This window comes from Rosa chinensis, chromosome 4 (assembly GCF_002994745.2).
Source record: "Rosa chinensis cultivar Old Blush chromosome 4, RchiOBHm-V2, whole genome shotgun sequence".
Taxonomy (NCBI): Eukaryota; Viridiplantae; Streptophyta; class Magnoliopsida; order Rosales; family Rosaceae; genus Rosa; species Rosa chinensis.
Window position 1 is genome coordinate 28,746,891 of NC_037091.1, and position 17,037 is coordinate 28,763,927.

Consider the following 17,037-nt stretch of genomic DNA (forward strand, 5'->3'; position numbering starts at 1 on the left):
CACTTTAATCATTAACGACCATCGCTTTGAAAATCACTAAATACCCCTAATTTGATTGATTGTGTGGTTCTCCTTATGCCAACAAAGCAATTGTCAATGTCTGTAACTTACAGCCTGCGCATTCCAGCCTCCTCCGTCGATAAAATCTTTCTTTTTCTTTTGGTCAAAAACCACAGAACCAAGTTGGAGAGACATGTGACTTGAGGAGTTTTCCACGTCAATTACATCTTTCTCCGTCATGTGAGTCTTGCGCACCACGTTATCCGACCCCCAAGGAAAACTAAACTAGCAAACAGGCCAATTTTGACTATCCTTTCATTGGTCTCATCACTTCGATCACTTATAAATAAGCCACTACAAAACGCAGCCTCTACGCCCCTTTCTGAAATTCCGGGAGAAAAAGCTCCATAAACCATGGAGCTTTTTCATTCCTCAATGCACCTACTCTCGCACCACTCGTCCTTCATGTCTCCAGGTACCGATTTCCTTCTTCAACCCATTTTCATTCGTGGGTTTTCTGGATCATTACATCTCCTTCTGTTATTTGTGTTGCTTGTCTCTTGGTTGTGGAAGAAATTCAAGGTGGGTGATGGGGGAGGGGCCCCAAAAGAGGGGTCTAGGAATGGGACAGCTCTGTACTACAGGCACACTCTAATATGTTGTCTTGCTGTTTCTGCTCTTAGTGTTGGCTTTTGTTTATTCAACTACTTCTCCTGGAATAAACAGGTCTGGTCTGAAGAAAAGCTAGTGACCCTTTTTGATTTAGCAATTAGAACACTTAGTTGGGGTGCAGTTTTTGTTTACTTGCATTCCCACTTCTCTAGTTGTGATGAACCAAAGTTTCCATTCTTACTCAGAGTTTGGTGGGGTTTTTACTTTTCTTTATCTTGCTATTGCCTTGTCGTAGACATTGTTCTTTACCAAAAACACGTTGCCTTACCCGTTCAATCTCTAGTTTCTGATGCTGCCTTCCTTGTCTCTGCTCTGTTCTTTATATATGTGGGGTTTATTGGGTCGAAAGAGGGTAGAGATACCCTTCTTGAGGAACCCCTTTTGAATGGTAGCAGAGATTCTAGTGTAGGTAACACTGCAGAATCAAATAAGTCCACAGGGGATGCAACTGTGAAAATCCCTTTTTCAAATGCTGGGATTTTCAGCATCCTCACCTTTTCTTGGATGAGTCCTTTAATCGCGGTGGGTAATAAGAAAACATTAGACCTTGAAGATGTTCCTGAACTAGACAAGGGTGATAGTGTAGTTGGGTCCTTTCCAGTTTTTAGAAATAAGCTCGAGTCGGAGCGTGGTGCTCTTAGCAGAGTGACCACGCTTCATCTGGTCAAGGCATTAATCTTCTCGGCCTGGAGAGAGATTCTTTTGACAGCTTTCTTTGTGCTTCTTTACACAATGGCTTCTTATGTTGGCCCATATCTAATCGACACATTTGTGCAATACCTTTATGGGCGGCGTGAGTTTGAATATGAGGGCTATGCTTTAGTTTCTGCCTTTTTGGTGGCGAAGCTCGTTGAGTGCCTCTCTCGGAGGCACCGGATCTTTAGGTTGCAGCAGATAGGAGTAAGAATAAGAGCTGTACTGGTTGCCATGATCTATAATAAGGGTTTGACCCTGTCTTGCCAGTCCAAGCAGTGCCACACTAGTGGTGAGATTATAAATTATATATCTGTTGATGTTGAGAGGATTGGTGACTTCACTTGGTACATGCATGACCCATGGATGGTCGTTCTACAAGTTGTTTTAGCCCTCTTAATTTTGTATAAAAATCTTGGCCTTGCTGTAATTGCAACTTTAGTTTCAACAATAGTTGTTATGTTGGCAAATGTTCCTTTGGGGAAATTGCAAGAGAAGTTTCAGGACAAGTTAATGGAGTCAAAGGACAGAAGGATGAAGGCAACATCGGAGATTTTAAGGAACATGCGGATTGTCAAGCTGCAGGCATGGGAGATGAAGTTTTTGTCTAAGATTATTGACCTCAGGAAGACTGAGACAGGATGGTTACGAAAGTTTGTTTATACATCGGCCATGACCACATTTGTCTTCTGGGGTGCCCCCACATTTGTGTCTGTGGTCACTTTTCTTACTTGCATGCTTTTGGGCATCCCACTGGAATCAGGGAAGATCTTATCTGCACTTGCAACGTTCAGAATTCTTCAAGAGCCCATCTACAATCTTCCAGACACAATTTCAATGATAGCACAGACAAAGGTATCCCTTGATAGAATTGCATCGTTCCTTTCTCTTGATGAGTTGAAGCCTGATGTTGTAGAGAACCTTCCTAGAGGTAGTTCTGATACTGCAATTGAAATATTAGATGCAAATTTCTCTTGGGAATTATCTTCGCCTAACCCTACATTGAAGGATATAAATCTGAAAGTTAGCCATGGTATGAAGTTTGCTGTTTGTGGTACTGTTGGCTCAGGCAAATCAAGCTTACTTTCTTGTATTCTGGGAGAAGTTCCCAAGATATCTGGGACTCTTACGTTGTGTGGGACAAAGGCCTATGTTTCTCAGTCACCATGGATACAGAGTGGTAAGATAGAACAAAACATATTGTTTGGTAAAGAGATGGACAGAGAAAGGTACGAGGGGGTTCTTGAAGCATGTTCGTTGAAGAAGGACCTGGAAATTCTATCATTTGGTGATCAGACGGTTATAGGGGAAAGGGGAATCAATTTAAGTGGAGGTCAGAAGCAAAGAATACAAATTGCACGAGCTTTGTACCAAGATGCTGATATCTATCTGTTTGATGATCCTTTTAGTGCTGTTGATGCTCATACAGGATCTCACCTTTTCAAGGTATTTCATTTCTCTATTCTGGGGCCACTACATTTCAATCTAAATTGAGCCTTCAAAATTATTCACTCCATTGCACTACTGACTTATGCAACTCAATTTAAATGCTTCTTTTCAAAATTTGGACAAGTTGAAACTTCATAATAAAAACCTTACTTCCTACTTGCATTGCAGGAATGCTTGATGGGCCTCTTGAGTTCCAAAACAGTAATCTATGTCACTCATCAAGTGGAGTTCTTACCTGCTGCTGATATTGTCTTGGTGAGAAATTTTGTAGTGTTTTTCTTATGATTTCAACTGATAAGATGTGTTTTCCTCTGTTTGGTTTCTGTCTACTCAAACTTATTCCTTGTTATTAGGTCATGAAAGATGGAAAGATCACTCAAGCTGGAAAGTTCAATGACATTCTTAATTCAGGAACTGATTTTATGGATCTTGTGGGAGCACACAATGAAGCTTTGTCTGCACTTGATTCTGTTGGGGTAGGGCCAGTTGAAATAACAAGCATCAGCAAAGAAGATAACAATTCGGCTAGTACTACTGGAGCTGTCCAAAAAGTAGACAACAGAGATGTTCAAGATAGTAAAATAGATGATTTAGGCGTGCCAAAGGGGCAGCTTGTTCAAGAAGAAGAGAGAGAGAAAGGTAAGGTTGGGTTTTCAGTGTACTGGAAATACATTACCACAGCATATGGAGGAGCTCTCGTGCCTTTTATATTACTTGCACAGATTCTCTTTCAACTCTTTCAAATTGGAAGCAATTACTGGATGGCTTGGGCAACTCCTGTGTCAGCAGACGTGAAACCAACTGTTACAAGCTCTGTGCTTATAATTGTCTACGTGGCTTTGGCTGTTGGAAGTTCTTTTTGTATCCTTTTCAGATCTCTGCTTCTCTCAACAGCTGGGTACAAGACAGCCACTATAGTCTTCAATAAAATGCACTTGTGCATATTCCGTGCTCCCATGTCATTCTTCGATGCCACTCCAAGTGGACGAATCTTAAACAGAGTAAGCAAAACATATTTAATATATTGCGTGATCGGGTGATGAAAAGAGGATCTAATGAACTTTACGTAGTCTACTTTTTTTTTTTTTAACCCCAATTTCATGTCCTTCTGATGTAGTATACCGACTGTTTTAATTTTCTTCCAGGCTTCTACAGACCAAAATGCAGTGGACATGAACATTTCAAATCAAATTGGGGCCTTTGCCTTCTCAATGATACAGCTTTTAGGAATTATTGCAATGATGTCTCAGGTGGCATGGCAGGTTTTCATCATATTTATACCTGTGATTACAGCCTGTGTTTGGTATCAGGTAATCCTTCTGACTTTGTCAGAATTCTGTTATTTTATGTGTTTGCTGATCCATATGTCACATGAAATCTATTTTGAAACAAATAATGTCACTAATTCTGGCTTGTCACAATCTGTTTTGCTATGCGTTTGCATTATCATTGTTCATGGCTTGTACATGCTCACTTATTCTCAGTTCAGGCCCGCCTTAAGTCCATAAGAGCTACTAAAGTGACTGAAAAGGGTTTTCAATTTTCATCATCAAAATCCAATTTAACTGCAACAACCTGCAAGATATAGTATTATTTGTGAAAACAAACCCTCACAAACTTATATTCCTGCAGCAATATTACATACCTTCAGCACGAGAACTAGCAAGATTGGTTGGAGTATGCAAAGCTCCTGTGATACAACATTTTGCAGAAACAATTTCAGGGTCAACTACTATTAGGAGCTTCGATCAAGAATCTAGATTTCGAGATACCAACATGAAACTGATGGATGGATATGGTCGGCCAAAGTTCTACACAGCTGGTGCAATGGAATGGCTATGCTTTCGCTTGGATGTGTTGTCATCCATTACATTTGCATTCTTTTTAATTTTCTTGATCTCTGTTCCAGAAGGAGTGATATATCCAGGCAAGTGATACCCATCTGGAATCTTATCCATTTTCAGTTTGAAATACAACACTATAAACATCTAGTCATTCTCCCTCCACTTCTTATTTGTTTTGGGTAGTCCTTTTACCATGTAGGCATTGCGGGCTTAGCCGTCACATATGGACTTAACCTAAACATGTTACAAACTTGGGTTATATGGAATCTTTGCAATATGGAGAACAAGATAATATCTGTGGAGAGAATACTACAGTATACTACTAGTATACCAAGTGAACCTCCTCTGGTAATAGATTCTAAAAGACCTGATCATTCCTGGCCATCGCAAGGAAAAGTTGATATGCATGATCTTCAGGTACTTAATGTTCTTGTTTATTAGATTCAGGCCATATTTTTGAAATAAATATGGAGTCGTTCATGTCTGAATCTTATGCCATGTTCATGTACCTAGGTGCGGTATGCTCCACACATGCCACTTGTGTTGCGGGGTCTCACATGTTCCTTCCCTGGAGGAATGAAAACTGGGATTGTGGGGAGAACTGGCAGTGGAAAGTCAACTCTCATACAAACTCTTTTCCGAATTGTCGATCCTGCTGCTGGCCGGATTTTGATAGATGGCATCGATATCTCTTCTATTGGATTGCATGATCTGCGGTCTAGGCTAAGCATTATCCCTCAGGACCCAACCATGTTTGAAGGAACTGTAAGAAGCAATCTGGACCCACTTGAAGAGTATACAGATGAACAAATTTGGGAGGTTAGTTCATTTTACCCTGAGGATGATAGGAAGCTTCTTTTTAAATATTGTTCATTGTCAGATTTGCAGCTCTAAATTGGTACCTCGTTGCACTAGTATGTAAAATATTGTTAATTGTTTTAGGCTCTGGATAAATGCCAACTTGGAGATGAAGTTAGGAAGAAACAAGGGAAGCTTGATTCTGCAGGTTAGTTCTATGGCTCTAGTCCAACATAGAGGCAATATATGATGCATTCAATTCCGAAACTTATATAATAGAAATGCTTTTGTTCATGTTCATATGGTTGCTGCAGTGAGTGAAAATGGAGAGAACTGGAGTATGGGTCAGAGGCAGCTGGTTTGCCTGGGCCGTGTGCTCCTCAAGAAAAGTAAAGTCCTGGTGCTTGATGAAGCTACTGCATCTGTTGATACTGCTACAGATAATTTGATTCAGCAGACCCTTCGGCACCACTTTTCAGACTGTACTGTCATTACTATTGCGCATCGAATAACTTCTGTTCTTGACAGTGACATGGTTCTACTTCTAAGTCATGGTTAGTATTGCCACATAATCAATCCTTTCACCTTCCTAGTAGTTACCATTGTTTTATGTGAAATGTATCCTTGATTTTGTTTCAGGGCTGATTGAGGAATGTGATTCTCCTGCAAGATTGCTAGAAAACGAGTCATCATCTTTTGCCCAACTCGTAGCAGAGTACACAATGAGATCGAATTCCACTTTTGAGTAGTTTGACTGACAATTGATGATCACGAAAAGTAGTGGTGACTATGATCTTACTCAGGCTCGTGCTTAACCACGGCTGCAGAAGTTACAGTTGTAGTGTATTTTAGGGGCTATGTTTGATGCTTTAGTTCATTCAAGAAATTTATGATCATAGAGTTGTAATGTTTAATGGTTAAAGTAATGGAGTCTAAATTTCTGGTTGCAACTCACCGGCATTCAGTTTATCTACTATGGTTCACTGGAAGAGCTTATGGCATACTTCATTAAGCTGAAAAATTATTTATGGAGATTAAAAACTATTCTCATTTGATTGCTACCAGCAGGACGAGGCATATATATACAACACTTGACTGAGGATTAAGTGGAGCGCATCATATTGAGAATAAATTATGTATTTGATTAAACTAAAGCAAAACAAACAAAAAGTAAAAAAAAAAAAATTGTTCTTAGTGAGAGCTCCACATCTAACCGATTGTTCCCAGATCAGTATGCAATCCTGAAGCTCCTGACACATAAAATATGATGGCTGAGAATGTGCTTCACCAGAGCTTTATTGTTGCTGGGATTAGACGCAGGGGACTAGGCGTATTTCCCTCAAATCTTCTCTTTAATATATGTATTGTTAACATAGGTGTCCACACAAAATCTTTAATACTTGATGAGAAATAACTAAGCAGCCTATGCAGCATAATTGTGGTCTGAAGTATGAACCCTTAAACTTCCTAGTATCGCCTGATTCACCCATTCTAGCCTCAACTATGGTCTGAACAGAAGTTTCATAATCGGTTAAAGTGGATTTCAATCTAGCAGTGAAATTGTTTCCCAATAACCACTTTATCCGCACAATGTTCAACTAACTTTTAAACATTTCCATAGAACATGCACGAATGTGATCCATGACGGAGAGCTTGAAGCCATGTAGGAACAGAATGACAAGCTGATATGCCCTCATCCTCTGATGCCATGACAGCAGAACTTACAATGAGCAATAATCTAGCCACTGCAGTACATATAATGCATCAAACCACACAACGGAATGCCAATTTGGAGAAATGAGGCAACAAAGATACATCATCATAGCTCATGCCTGGGACATCGGTGGAAATTCCTGCAAACATATTAAGAGTTAGAAAGGCTGGATACCTGCTTTGCTTTTCCTGTATGTTCTCTGAAACAAAGAATATATTTCATTGAAGTTGAGAGAATTTAGTTGCAAACAAATTAATCAATGATCCCATACAGAAAATAAAAGATAAACACCATACAAATAGATAAGAGCATCCTATTGTAACCAACAACAAGAATGATCTGCTACACTGCAGTTATGTGTAGACAATGTGGGGTCTTGAACAGAATATAACCACGAAAAGGAATGGTAATGGAAAGAGTTTCATATCTTATAGTCTCCATGTAAGGCAAACTGGGGGCAACTGTCAAAAGATATCTTTGAATAAAACTGGCAAAAGCAGAAAACAAAACTGATTTGCACATTTATTCAGAAAGACTCAGGCGGGCCCAATGGGGCCATTTTACAAATAATTTCTCACGGATTTATTGGCGCAGCTACATGTGGTGAATGGTTAAAGATCCTAACATAGCTAGGTTAAGAGATAATTGAGCATGCCATAAAGCATTTAACCAACCAGGTAACCATATGCTTTCATTGAATGCTTATTGAAATATTGAATTCACCCGACCCGATAGTACCCATTTTAGGAACGTCCAGAATAATCTATAATAATTTGCAAATCCAGATCGGCTAATTGTTCTCGAATAGTGCCTCCTCCAGTAAAAAGTTTTTTATAGTTATCAGACTTCGAGTTATTTTGGTAGGAATTTTATATCTTTATTTCCTTCTCAGCAAATAAATTTTTTTCGGATACAAGGAAATGATTCAGTTCCAGAGCCAAAGATCGTAGTTCTGCATCCTCTGTATTACCACAGCTGCTGGCACACAGATATTACTCCAAAAAAAATCCATTTTTGCAAAAAGTAATCTTTGATTGCCAGTTTTTAGTGTTTGAAGAATACTTTTAGAAGAATTAAGAAAGAAAAAGCAGTCGATTCAAAACAAATATTAATTCTAAATAACTCCGATGAAATCTGCGGGTGCTTTAGACCCTGCAGAACTCCCTCAATTTATGCACATCTGGTATGGAAAATTATGAGGATTCATGTAATTTGAACGCCCAACTGACTTAAGATTATACAAACATAAATAGAATTCCAACTTACTGATAATGATCTATGCACAAGGGCAAAGCCTCCTTGTATGCTGATGTGAACCATAACAAGAAAGCATGGATTGTGTTTGGGAATACAAGCATGCTCCAGGATTCTGAAAGTCAAAAGAGATACAATGCTGTCAGGGTCATACAAATTCAGAAAGAGCAAGAATAAGTATCACAAAATCAATTTGGCTTATTGCTTGCTTTTCTGAACAAAAGTAAATCCCAACTTCCATCACATGATGGCCCTAGATCTAATTGTATCTCGAGTTAAATGATCAGAAAAAAGACTCTAGCGAAGCCATACAGCAGTGAATGGGACTATACTAAATATTTCGTATCTCGCAAAATAGGCAAGTATGGCCTCACCACAAAGTTATTAAATAAACAAAACCATCAATGTCAGACAGATACTGAACTATTAACAAGTAGGTACGGGACACATAGGAGCCCACGAGCAGCTAGCATGTCATATAGTTTAAGGCAGTAAATGTCCAAAGAACACAAATTATTCATCAGCAAATCATGATACAATGGACATGTCATATGGTGATCGACAATTTCATATTTAAATTAAGGGTTAAAACTATCATCTCTCAGTTAAAATGATAGGTTATGACTTGCATTCATAATACTTTAGGCCTTTGATGTGCTCAAACCCTATTTAGCAGCTACGTAGCTACATACGTATGCAAGAACAACAAAGCGTTAGATAACCATTGAATTATAGTGGTATAGAGAGGAAGAACTCAGAAAGTATAGGATACCACCATCAAACTACAGGTATTGAGTAAGATCCTATGCATAGGGTGCTCAAACACTAGTACAGAATAATCGTAGTGCAAGAGATGCATTTGGTAACATTGCCTATATAAACTTCTAAACTGACATGTAAATATTAGCCCAAAAATGCAGATGCAGTAGTGATGATGTGAGTGACTTCCCTTGCATAAAGAAAGCAAATTGTCTTAAGGCAGGGTCTTTGTTTGATTATTAATAGTAGGATAAAATGCTAATTTAAATTATATGATGAAAAACAATCGCGCTTTATAAACTTTAATGCCATAAGTCAAGCATACCAAATGTTCAGGAGCGTCATCGACAACTTCGGCAGGTTGATCTGATCCAATACTGGCCAGGCAAGTTCCCTTGCAGCTCATATATCTCTGGATACTGCTCAAAAGATTATCAAATAGAACAAAACAATGATACTATCAACTGCATATATTGAACAACTCATTTCCTTAAAAATGGATTTTCATCAGAAGAAGGTGTCAGTCTAAAATCAAATTTGTCTTAGCATGGTGACATGGAAATAAACATCAGAAATACAAACACTGCCAGCCCCAAAAATGTGGACAGGTTTGGTTTGATTCCAACAAGGATCTGCAACAAATCACTGAAATTTTGCATCATTTTCAGCAGCTTCTAACTGAATTTATGCAACAATTCGGTGGAATGGAACCAAAAATGATGCAACAGACAACACTAGCCATGACTAGGTGCAGAATTTGCAGTTTGCAGCAGCACAGATTGGGCTCAACTGGTTATTGAATTGAGTTATTGTAAATCAGGTTGTAGTGTTATCACTTGTAGGGCTGACAGACAAGTACTCAAGAGCAATGTACAAGTGGGCTACATGGTAAAAACCAAGGGCATCAAGTAGAAAGTACATTGTGGGAAACTTTACACATGCGCTTCAAAGAGGACACATGTAACTGAACTATTGACAGGAGTTTTGAAACAGTAATTGATGCTGATTTGCTCCCATCAAAAAAGAAACTCAAAATTCTTGGAATTTAATTATTGAGATTTGGCAGATTTGGCAGAATTAAAAAAAATATATATATATATATATATTAAAAAAAAAATATATATATATATATATATATATAGCAGCCTAGTTCAATAAAACGAAGTAAAGTACTGAGGAATAATAAATGTAATGATTAAAATATCTGACAAAAGCCCCTTTTTTCCTTTTTCTTTCTCTAAGAAGTATCTAACAAAACCCAACTCAAAAGGACAAAAAGGTTTGGACTCTTCCCCACAAACGTCTTTACATACTCCAAGAGTCATAGTACCCGATTTTTAATACAGATAAAGCATTTCCATATTCTGAAACAGGCATGATATGCTCTTGTACATAAGAGAGTTTCTGGTTTTGCACACGGCCCGCAAATCTCAAGGCATGCTCGACAAGCCACAATGCCAGTAGCAAAATACAAGAATATTGAATAAAAGGTATATGAAAGAAAAACTAATGGATGCTCAACTTACATGTCACACTGATTAAGTACCAAAAGCTTATTTGGAACACATGACTGCCCCTTTGATTTGCAAACCAAGTCGCAGGATTCACCTTGCCTGTCAGATACACCATAAGAAACTCTTGCGAGTCAGCACAGTTTGAAAACTTTTGCATGGATAAGTTCATACTTAAATAGATATAAAAAATATAGATATAATTTTGAATCTCACCTTCCAACAAGAACATTAATGCCATTCAGTCTGGCTTCTAAAAACGTATAATTCACAGCTGTTGGGATATGTTTAGAAAGAACAAAGTTAAAGCATTTACACTAGCTGTCTGTATACAGCACCCAGTCAGAAAGATAGGTATTCATTTAATCAATAAATCATCAATGAAATTGAAATGAGAATCTTAGCAAGAGGGGTGCAAAAAGAAACATCATGCATAGCAACAATGATGGTCCAATACTTCAAGTCCAGATTAAAATAAGAGGCCTTCTACCTAAGTAGTGTCAGTCTATACATGTATTTGTTCTTAACATTTCATATGGCACTAACATTAGCATAATCACTCTGCCATATTATATACGATCTCTCATAACACAAAAAATAAAAATAAAAATAACCTAGTGATTAATGCTGGAAAGACAGACATATAGTAGTACAGCGGCATTTTACTAAAAAGTTGTCCAATACCCCATGGGCAGTTGAGAAAAATTGGATACCAGTGATAACAGATCTACTAAGTTCTCAGATCTGAAGCACTGACACTTCAGATTGGCGATAAGTCCAGTGTTGGACACCGACACGTATCCATCACCAAATTAAGAACAAATTTCTCTACTATTGCAGTGAGGAGGAAAATTAAGCATATCCAAAACATCTAAAAATTTTAGATGGGAACTGTACAACAGTACAAGCAATATCATAATTTCAAGCATGAGCTTAACATCTCTAGCAGATAAAAGAAAACAAAAGAATTAAATTCCTCCTATAGTAGAAATGGGTAGAGATGAGAATTATATATAAAGATTATTATAAACTAAAAGAAAAGAAGCCATAAGCTTTCCAACATGAGCTGGTCCTCATCAAACTATAGTTTCATATGTGTCTACAATGCAAATTACCAATACCATCTAATTCTAAGCTGGATCTTACCTGAAGAATTTGAAGGCAGAGAAAAACAGTGATGGAAATCACTACGGTAAGCATTTTCGTGAACCTGAAAGGTTCAAGCTCATTTAAACAGTATCACAGCATAAGAAATAGTATCAGGCATATCGCAATAAGATTGTGATCCTTCTTCCACAGACAATTCAAACTAAACTACGCAAATATGGAAAAATTCATTGTACTAAAATGCAGAGAGAACAAGAAACAAAAAAGGACAACTGCCGCCAAACCAGCCTAATCAATGCAGAACTCCCTAAACTACAAATGCTTTCACTCTAAAACAATAGAAGACAGAGAGTAGTCTTTGAATTCCACAGGAACAAAGGGTCATAAAGATGCCCGAAACCTAACTCTCTCCCAACGCTCTTCCATCACTCTCACCACTATAATCTTCAAAAGCCCCCCCTTTGTCTTTCCATCCAGATCTCCAACATATAGCTGACACACCGCAACCCTAGAGAAACTTTGCTTAACACAGAAATCCTCCCTGTTGATCTTACCCAATTCACCCAACCTCCCTAACCAACTTCACAATGCAGAAAACATGAGCAACACTCTCCCCATACGACCTTGCACATAATGATGTGGTTCTCCCTATCTTTTCTGAATATGACAGCATAAACGAATAAAGCATTAAGCTCCTGAAGTTTAAGAGAAGTGATTGGTCACAAATTACATTAAAGCACTGAATTTCCTGCATTGTGACTAAATATAACTGTTCAGAAAGAACAAATCTGAAATGGATAAGAGAATCAGACTTTCCATTGATCAACTAAATTCCAAAAAATTAAATTAGTAAGAAAGGAGTACAAATAGCTCTATAAAGCCAGCAGACCACCAGAAAATGCTCAGTTATGATATTGACATCTATTTAATGCATCAGAGAAGCACAATCATAGCTTTAGCAACTTTCTCTGACAATATCCCTATGATCAACAGTTCATGCATGACCAAGCTTATTCATTATTTTTGTGCATATCAACATCTTTATCATATAAGTTTCAAGTATTTAACTAAAAGACCAGAACTTAAACTAACATCCAAGGCCATGACTCTAAGTACTTGAGAAATGACTGCAGTTTACTCAGAAGTCAAAACTAACTAATAACTAGATTACTCCTAAAAAATTTGAATAAATGATTTGTGAAATTTTTGTCAGGATAATTATTAAAAAAATTAAAATAAAAAAAATCTATATTCCATGAATTGAGAAAACCGAGAGCAAAAACCATATCCAAACAATAAATAACAATTATACGCTTGCATTATTAATGTATTACTTACCACACTCTCAGAATTATGCCGGCACCTTCCAGCACAGAAATCAAAAACACTGGAATATTTCCCTGACAAAAGAACATTTTGAATAAATTATCCCAAAAAAAAAACATATACTATATATATAGTCTAAGAGTTCAATGGAATTCTCAATTGCTTCTATACAGGGCAGAACTAAGGTTTTCACCAAAACTCATTCCATTCAATGCATAAAGGAAACAAATGGTCAAATCAGGACCTCTAATTTACTTGCCAAAATAGCGGTTGAGCCCCACTTACCAATGCATACAAGTGGTCAGAGTCTTTGAGCCAGGTCAACTAAAATCTAGATTTTATGAATTTTTGAATTGAGCACTACTCCAACAGTCCCACATCACATATAGAAGTAATGCAGAAGACTACTCCTCTATGGTAAGAGATACAGAACCATTAACGAAAATTTATTTCTTTACCGGCAGAAGCTGGCTTGGCAATCTTCACTTCCAGTACTTGTTCCTTTATTATCTGGACAAAAAAAAAATCCCAAAAACTTGCAGATTAGAAGAGTAAAAAAAAACAGAGCAGAACAACACAAATTAAATGTTAAAAATAAAATATAGAAAAAAGAACCGCGAGGTTGAAAACAAAATTCAAACAATTCAAGAGCTACCCTTGAAGGATCTTGACAACACGAAACGCAATACTCATAAGAATTACAGCACTCTGAGACAACATTGCAACCACTGCAAACAAAAGCGGGGCACAAATGTTATAAGTTTTCTGAATTGTAAGATAAAAAAGTTGAGCCTACAAAGTTAAAGAACTCACTGACAAGAGAACTTGTCTCCTTTTTCAGGGCAGCAGCGAGACTGAGGATTTACTGACAGTGCGTCACAGACATGGCCTACAATGCAAAATGTACAAGTTATGTTTCCAAGGGAATGAAGACTGACACTGAAGTAACAGCTAGAGGAACTTCTCATTAACCAAACTATCGGTACTCCATTCCTCATTATGCAACCACAACCAAGAAATAATCGTTTTCGTGTGACGAGTTGGGGAAACCAGATAAAGGGAACTGTGTGTCACAAGATATGACATGCAAAACAAAGAGCAGGAAAAGAAACAAACAGAGGCAGAAGCTTAGTGAGGGAGGGAGGGTGCTGACCATTATCATCAGACAGTAAGTATCTTCCTTGGACTGTACTTCTGCAAAACTGCTTCTGAAGAAAGCCCACATCCTTCCTGCAAATTCAAAGAGGGAATCGTCCAAGTCCAAGACAAGGGAAAATGTGGGATGCCCAAGATTCAAACCCATTAACACAAGACAAGGAGGGAAAAGATGATGATCACCTGATAGCCGAGATCCCAAGGATGAAGACGTGCAGAAACAAACAGTACAGGCTTAATCGGGATATGGACATTCTCATCGATCATTCCATCATCTGTTCAACATAATTTGTAGTTGCAATCCCCAACAAAGACAATCAATTAATTCTGGCTGTTCTAGGGAATTGAGGTTCGCCTGTCGGGTTTGAGTCGCAAAGTGCTTGCAAGTTGCACAAGAGCTTTCGTTTTGTTTGTAAATAACAGATCCTCGTTTGTTTTTTCCCGACGATAAAAACTCGTATCGTCTAATATTTTTTGCATCATCTCTACCATTTCTAAAGCGTAGAGCCCACCACTGTTTAGTAGTTTAGTGAAGACTGCTCGCCTAACTTAAGTGACAGTTTTTAAGGGATTGTAAGCAACAAGTGAATCTGACGGCTGAAAATAAATGCACAGTTTTAAGTTGTTATTTAATAGGCAAAAAATCACAAATAGTTACTGAGTTATGACTCATTCGACACTTAACTCACTGTATTTTCAATAATATCACTTAACTCACTCACTTTTACATCTGTCTTTCACTTAACTCACTACCGTTAATTCTACTGTTAGAAGCCGTTAAAATTGAGGGTATATTTGTCAAAACACTTAAAAATACATTTTTAACTTTAAAAAAAAAAAAATTTATCAGATTTTTTTTTCAATTTTTTAAAATTTTTGGAATAAAAAAGATTCTATTTTAATTTAAATATAATTTGAAAAAAAATATATACCCTCAATTTTTAAAGTTAGAAATGCATTTTAAAGTGTTTTGACAAATATAACCTCAATTTTAACGGCTTCTAACAATATAATTAACTGCAGTGAGTTAAATAAAAGACATATGTAAAAGTGAGTGAGTTAAGTGATATTGTTGAAAATACAGTGAGTTAAGTGTCGAATGGGTCATAACTCAGTGATCATTTGTGATATTTTCCCTATTTAATATATGTAGTTGAGATGCATTTGTCCATCACACTCCTTTAAAATTATCCCCAAGTGAGCAAATCTGGTAGTTTAGTGATATTTTTTTAGAAAATTACACACAAGTAATCTTTTGAAACTTTAATTAGTGATAAGACCACTTAATTTTTTTTATACAAATAAGACCACTTGCTTCCACTAATTAATTCATTCCTGACAATTTTACCCTCTTAAGAAACCCAATTAATTCCGTCAGCCTTACGCCCTTACATCTCTCTCTCTCTCTCTCAACCACAGATTTTCACGTCTTTGGTCTCCGCCTCCAATTCCGACGTCCACCTACATGACGCTCTAACCACACCCCCCCTCCCCTCGCCGCCCCTATTTTGGCGACCACAGCCTCCGATCTGGTGAGATTCCAATCGATCCAAGCTTACAAAACCTCAAAACGGCACCGCCACACTTGAAGACGACAACGATGAAGAAGCTCCGATCGGAGCTACCTCACTGGAGTCCAACTCAAATCTCTCCGGCGATGAAGAAAGCGGTTGTCGGAGACAACGAAGTTGAGGTTTCATAGTCGTGGACGAACGCGGTCAAACGCAAGCGAGTCCAAAGCGTCGCGCTGCCGCAGCCAAGAAGCTTCAGTGAGCTAAGGTCGTGGATCCAGATGATGATGTTCGACGGCCAGAAGCCTGGAACCTCAGGTCTCCGTTCTCTTACTCTGTAATTTGATTTGGTGAATTTTGGCATTGTTATCCTTGATCTCGTATTAACAAATCATCAGATTAGTTCCTGTGATTGAAATTGTTTCAGTTTGATCTCTATTCGAAATGATTATTACTTATTGCCTATATAATGTTGTAGATCCATTGTGGTTTTCTAATTGGATTAGATCATAATTGTAGGACAGAATGAGAATTGCTGAAGTTTCTGTTAAGAAGGAAATGAAATTGGATCTTTATTTTATGCCTCATTGTTCAATTTTGATGTTATGGTATCTATGTTTCTGATGGTGTTTTATTCTGGTTTGTATTTTTGTTTTTGTGGTTCAATTCTGGCAATATTTGTCTTGCACTTGCATATTTTCAGAAAGAGAGCAAGTGAAGCGGTGTTCAATGTTGGTGAGAGTAGCTATCGGTTTTGGTGAAAGTAGCGTTTTGTTGTTGGTGAGAAGAGTTTTTTATGTTGATGAGACTATATTTTGTTGTTGGTGAGAGTAACTTTTGGTGGTGATGATTGTAGTTTTTTGTGGTGATGATAGTAGTTTTTGACATTGGTGAGAGTAGCTTTTGTCGGTGGTGAAAGTAGTTTTTTGCGGTGGTGAAAGTAGTTTTTTGCAGTGGTGAAAGTAGTTTTTTGCAGTGGTGATAGTAGTTTTTTGCTTTGGTGAGAGTAGCTTTTGTTGATGGTGAGAGTGGTTTTTGATATAAGAGTAACTCTTTAATGTTAGTGAGATTAGCTCGTTTGTGTTTGTGACAATAACTTTTGTTGTTGGTGAGAGTAGCTTTTGGTGTTGGTGAAAGCAGCTTATGCTGTTGGTGAGAGTAGTTTTCTAGTGTTGGTGAAAGTAGCATTTGTTGCTGGTGAGAGTAGCTTTTGGTATTGGTGACAGTAGCTTTTGTTGGTGGAG

General features: G+C 37.7%; 2 protein-coding genes across 4 annotated transcripts; one reads left to right on the forward strand and one right to left on the reverse strand.

The window, feature by feature from the left end:
* Positions 1–333: 333 nt before the first annotated feature.
* LOC112200217 (ABC transporter C family member 3) lies at positions 334–6,425 on the forward strand. Of its 3 annotated transcripts, XM_040518921.1 has the most exons (11): positions 337–2,296; positions 2,435–2,811; positions 2,983–3,069; positions 3,168–3,815; positions 3,960–4,124; positions 4,447–4,741; positions 4,858–5,075; positions 5,172–5,477; positions 5,601–5,664; positions 5,771–6,010; positions 6,096–6,425. In XM_040518921.1, the coding sequence occupies exons 1-11, from the start codon at positions 415–417 to the stop codon at positions 6,203–6,205; spliced, it is 4,392 nt and encodes a 1,463-aa protein (XP_040374855.1). In that variant the 5' UTR covers positions 337–414; the 3' UTR covers positions 6,206–6,425. The 3 variants fall into 3 exon arrangements, with proteins under 3 accessions (XP_040374856.1, XP_040374855.1, XP_024197005.1); XM_024341237.2 differs by having other exon boundaries at positions 337–2,811; XM_040518922.1 differs by lacking the exons at positions 5,172–5,477; positions 5,601–5,664; positions 5,771–6,010; positions 6,096–6,425 and having other exon boundaries at positions 334–2,811; positions 4,842–5,027.
* Positions 6,426–6,577: 152 nt separating this feature from the next.
* On the reverse strand, positions 6,578–14,726 carry LOC112200218. Its single transcript, XM_024341238.2, has 12 exons — positions 14,466–14,726; positions 14,281–14,357; positions 13,941–14,016; positions 13,783–13,855; positions 13,586–13,637; positions 13,140–13,201; positions 11,841–11,904; positions 10,911–10,968; positions 10,710–10,796; positions 9,509–9,602; positions 8,437–8,539; positions 6,578–7,309 (listed from the first exon to the last, which is right to left on the reverse strand). The coding sequence occupies exons 1-11, from the start codon at positions 14,540–14,542 to the stop codon at positions 8,447–8,449; spliced, it is 813 nt and encodes a 270-aa protein (XP_024197006.1). The 5' UTR covers positions 14,543–14,726; the 3' UTR covers positions 6,578–7,309; positions 8,437–8,446.
* Positions 14,727–17,037: the final 2,311 nt, after the last annotated feature.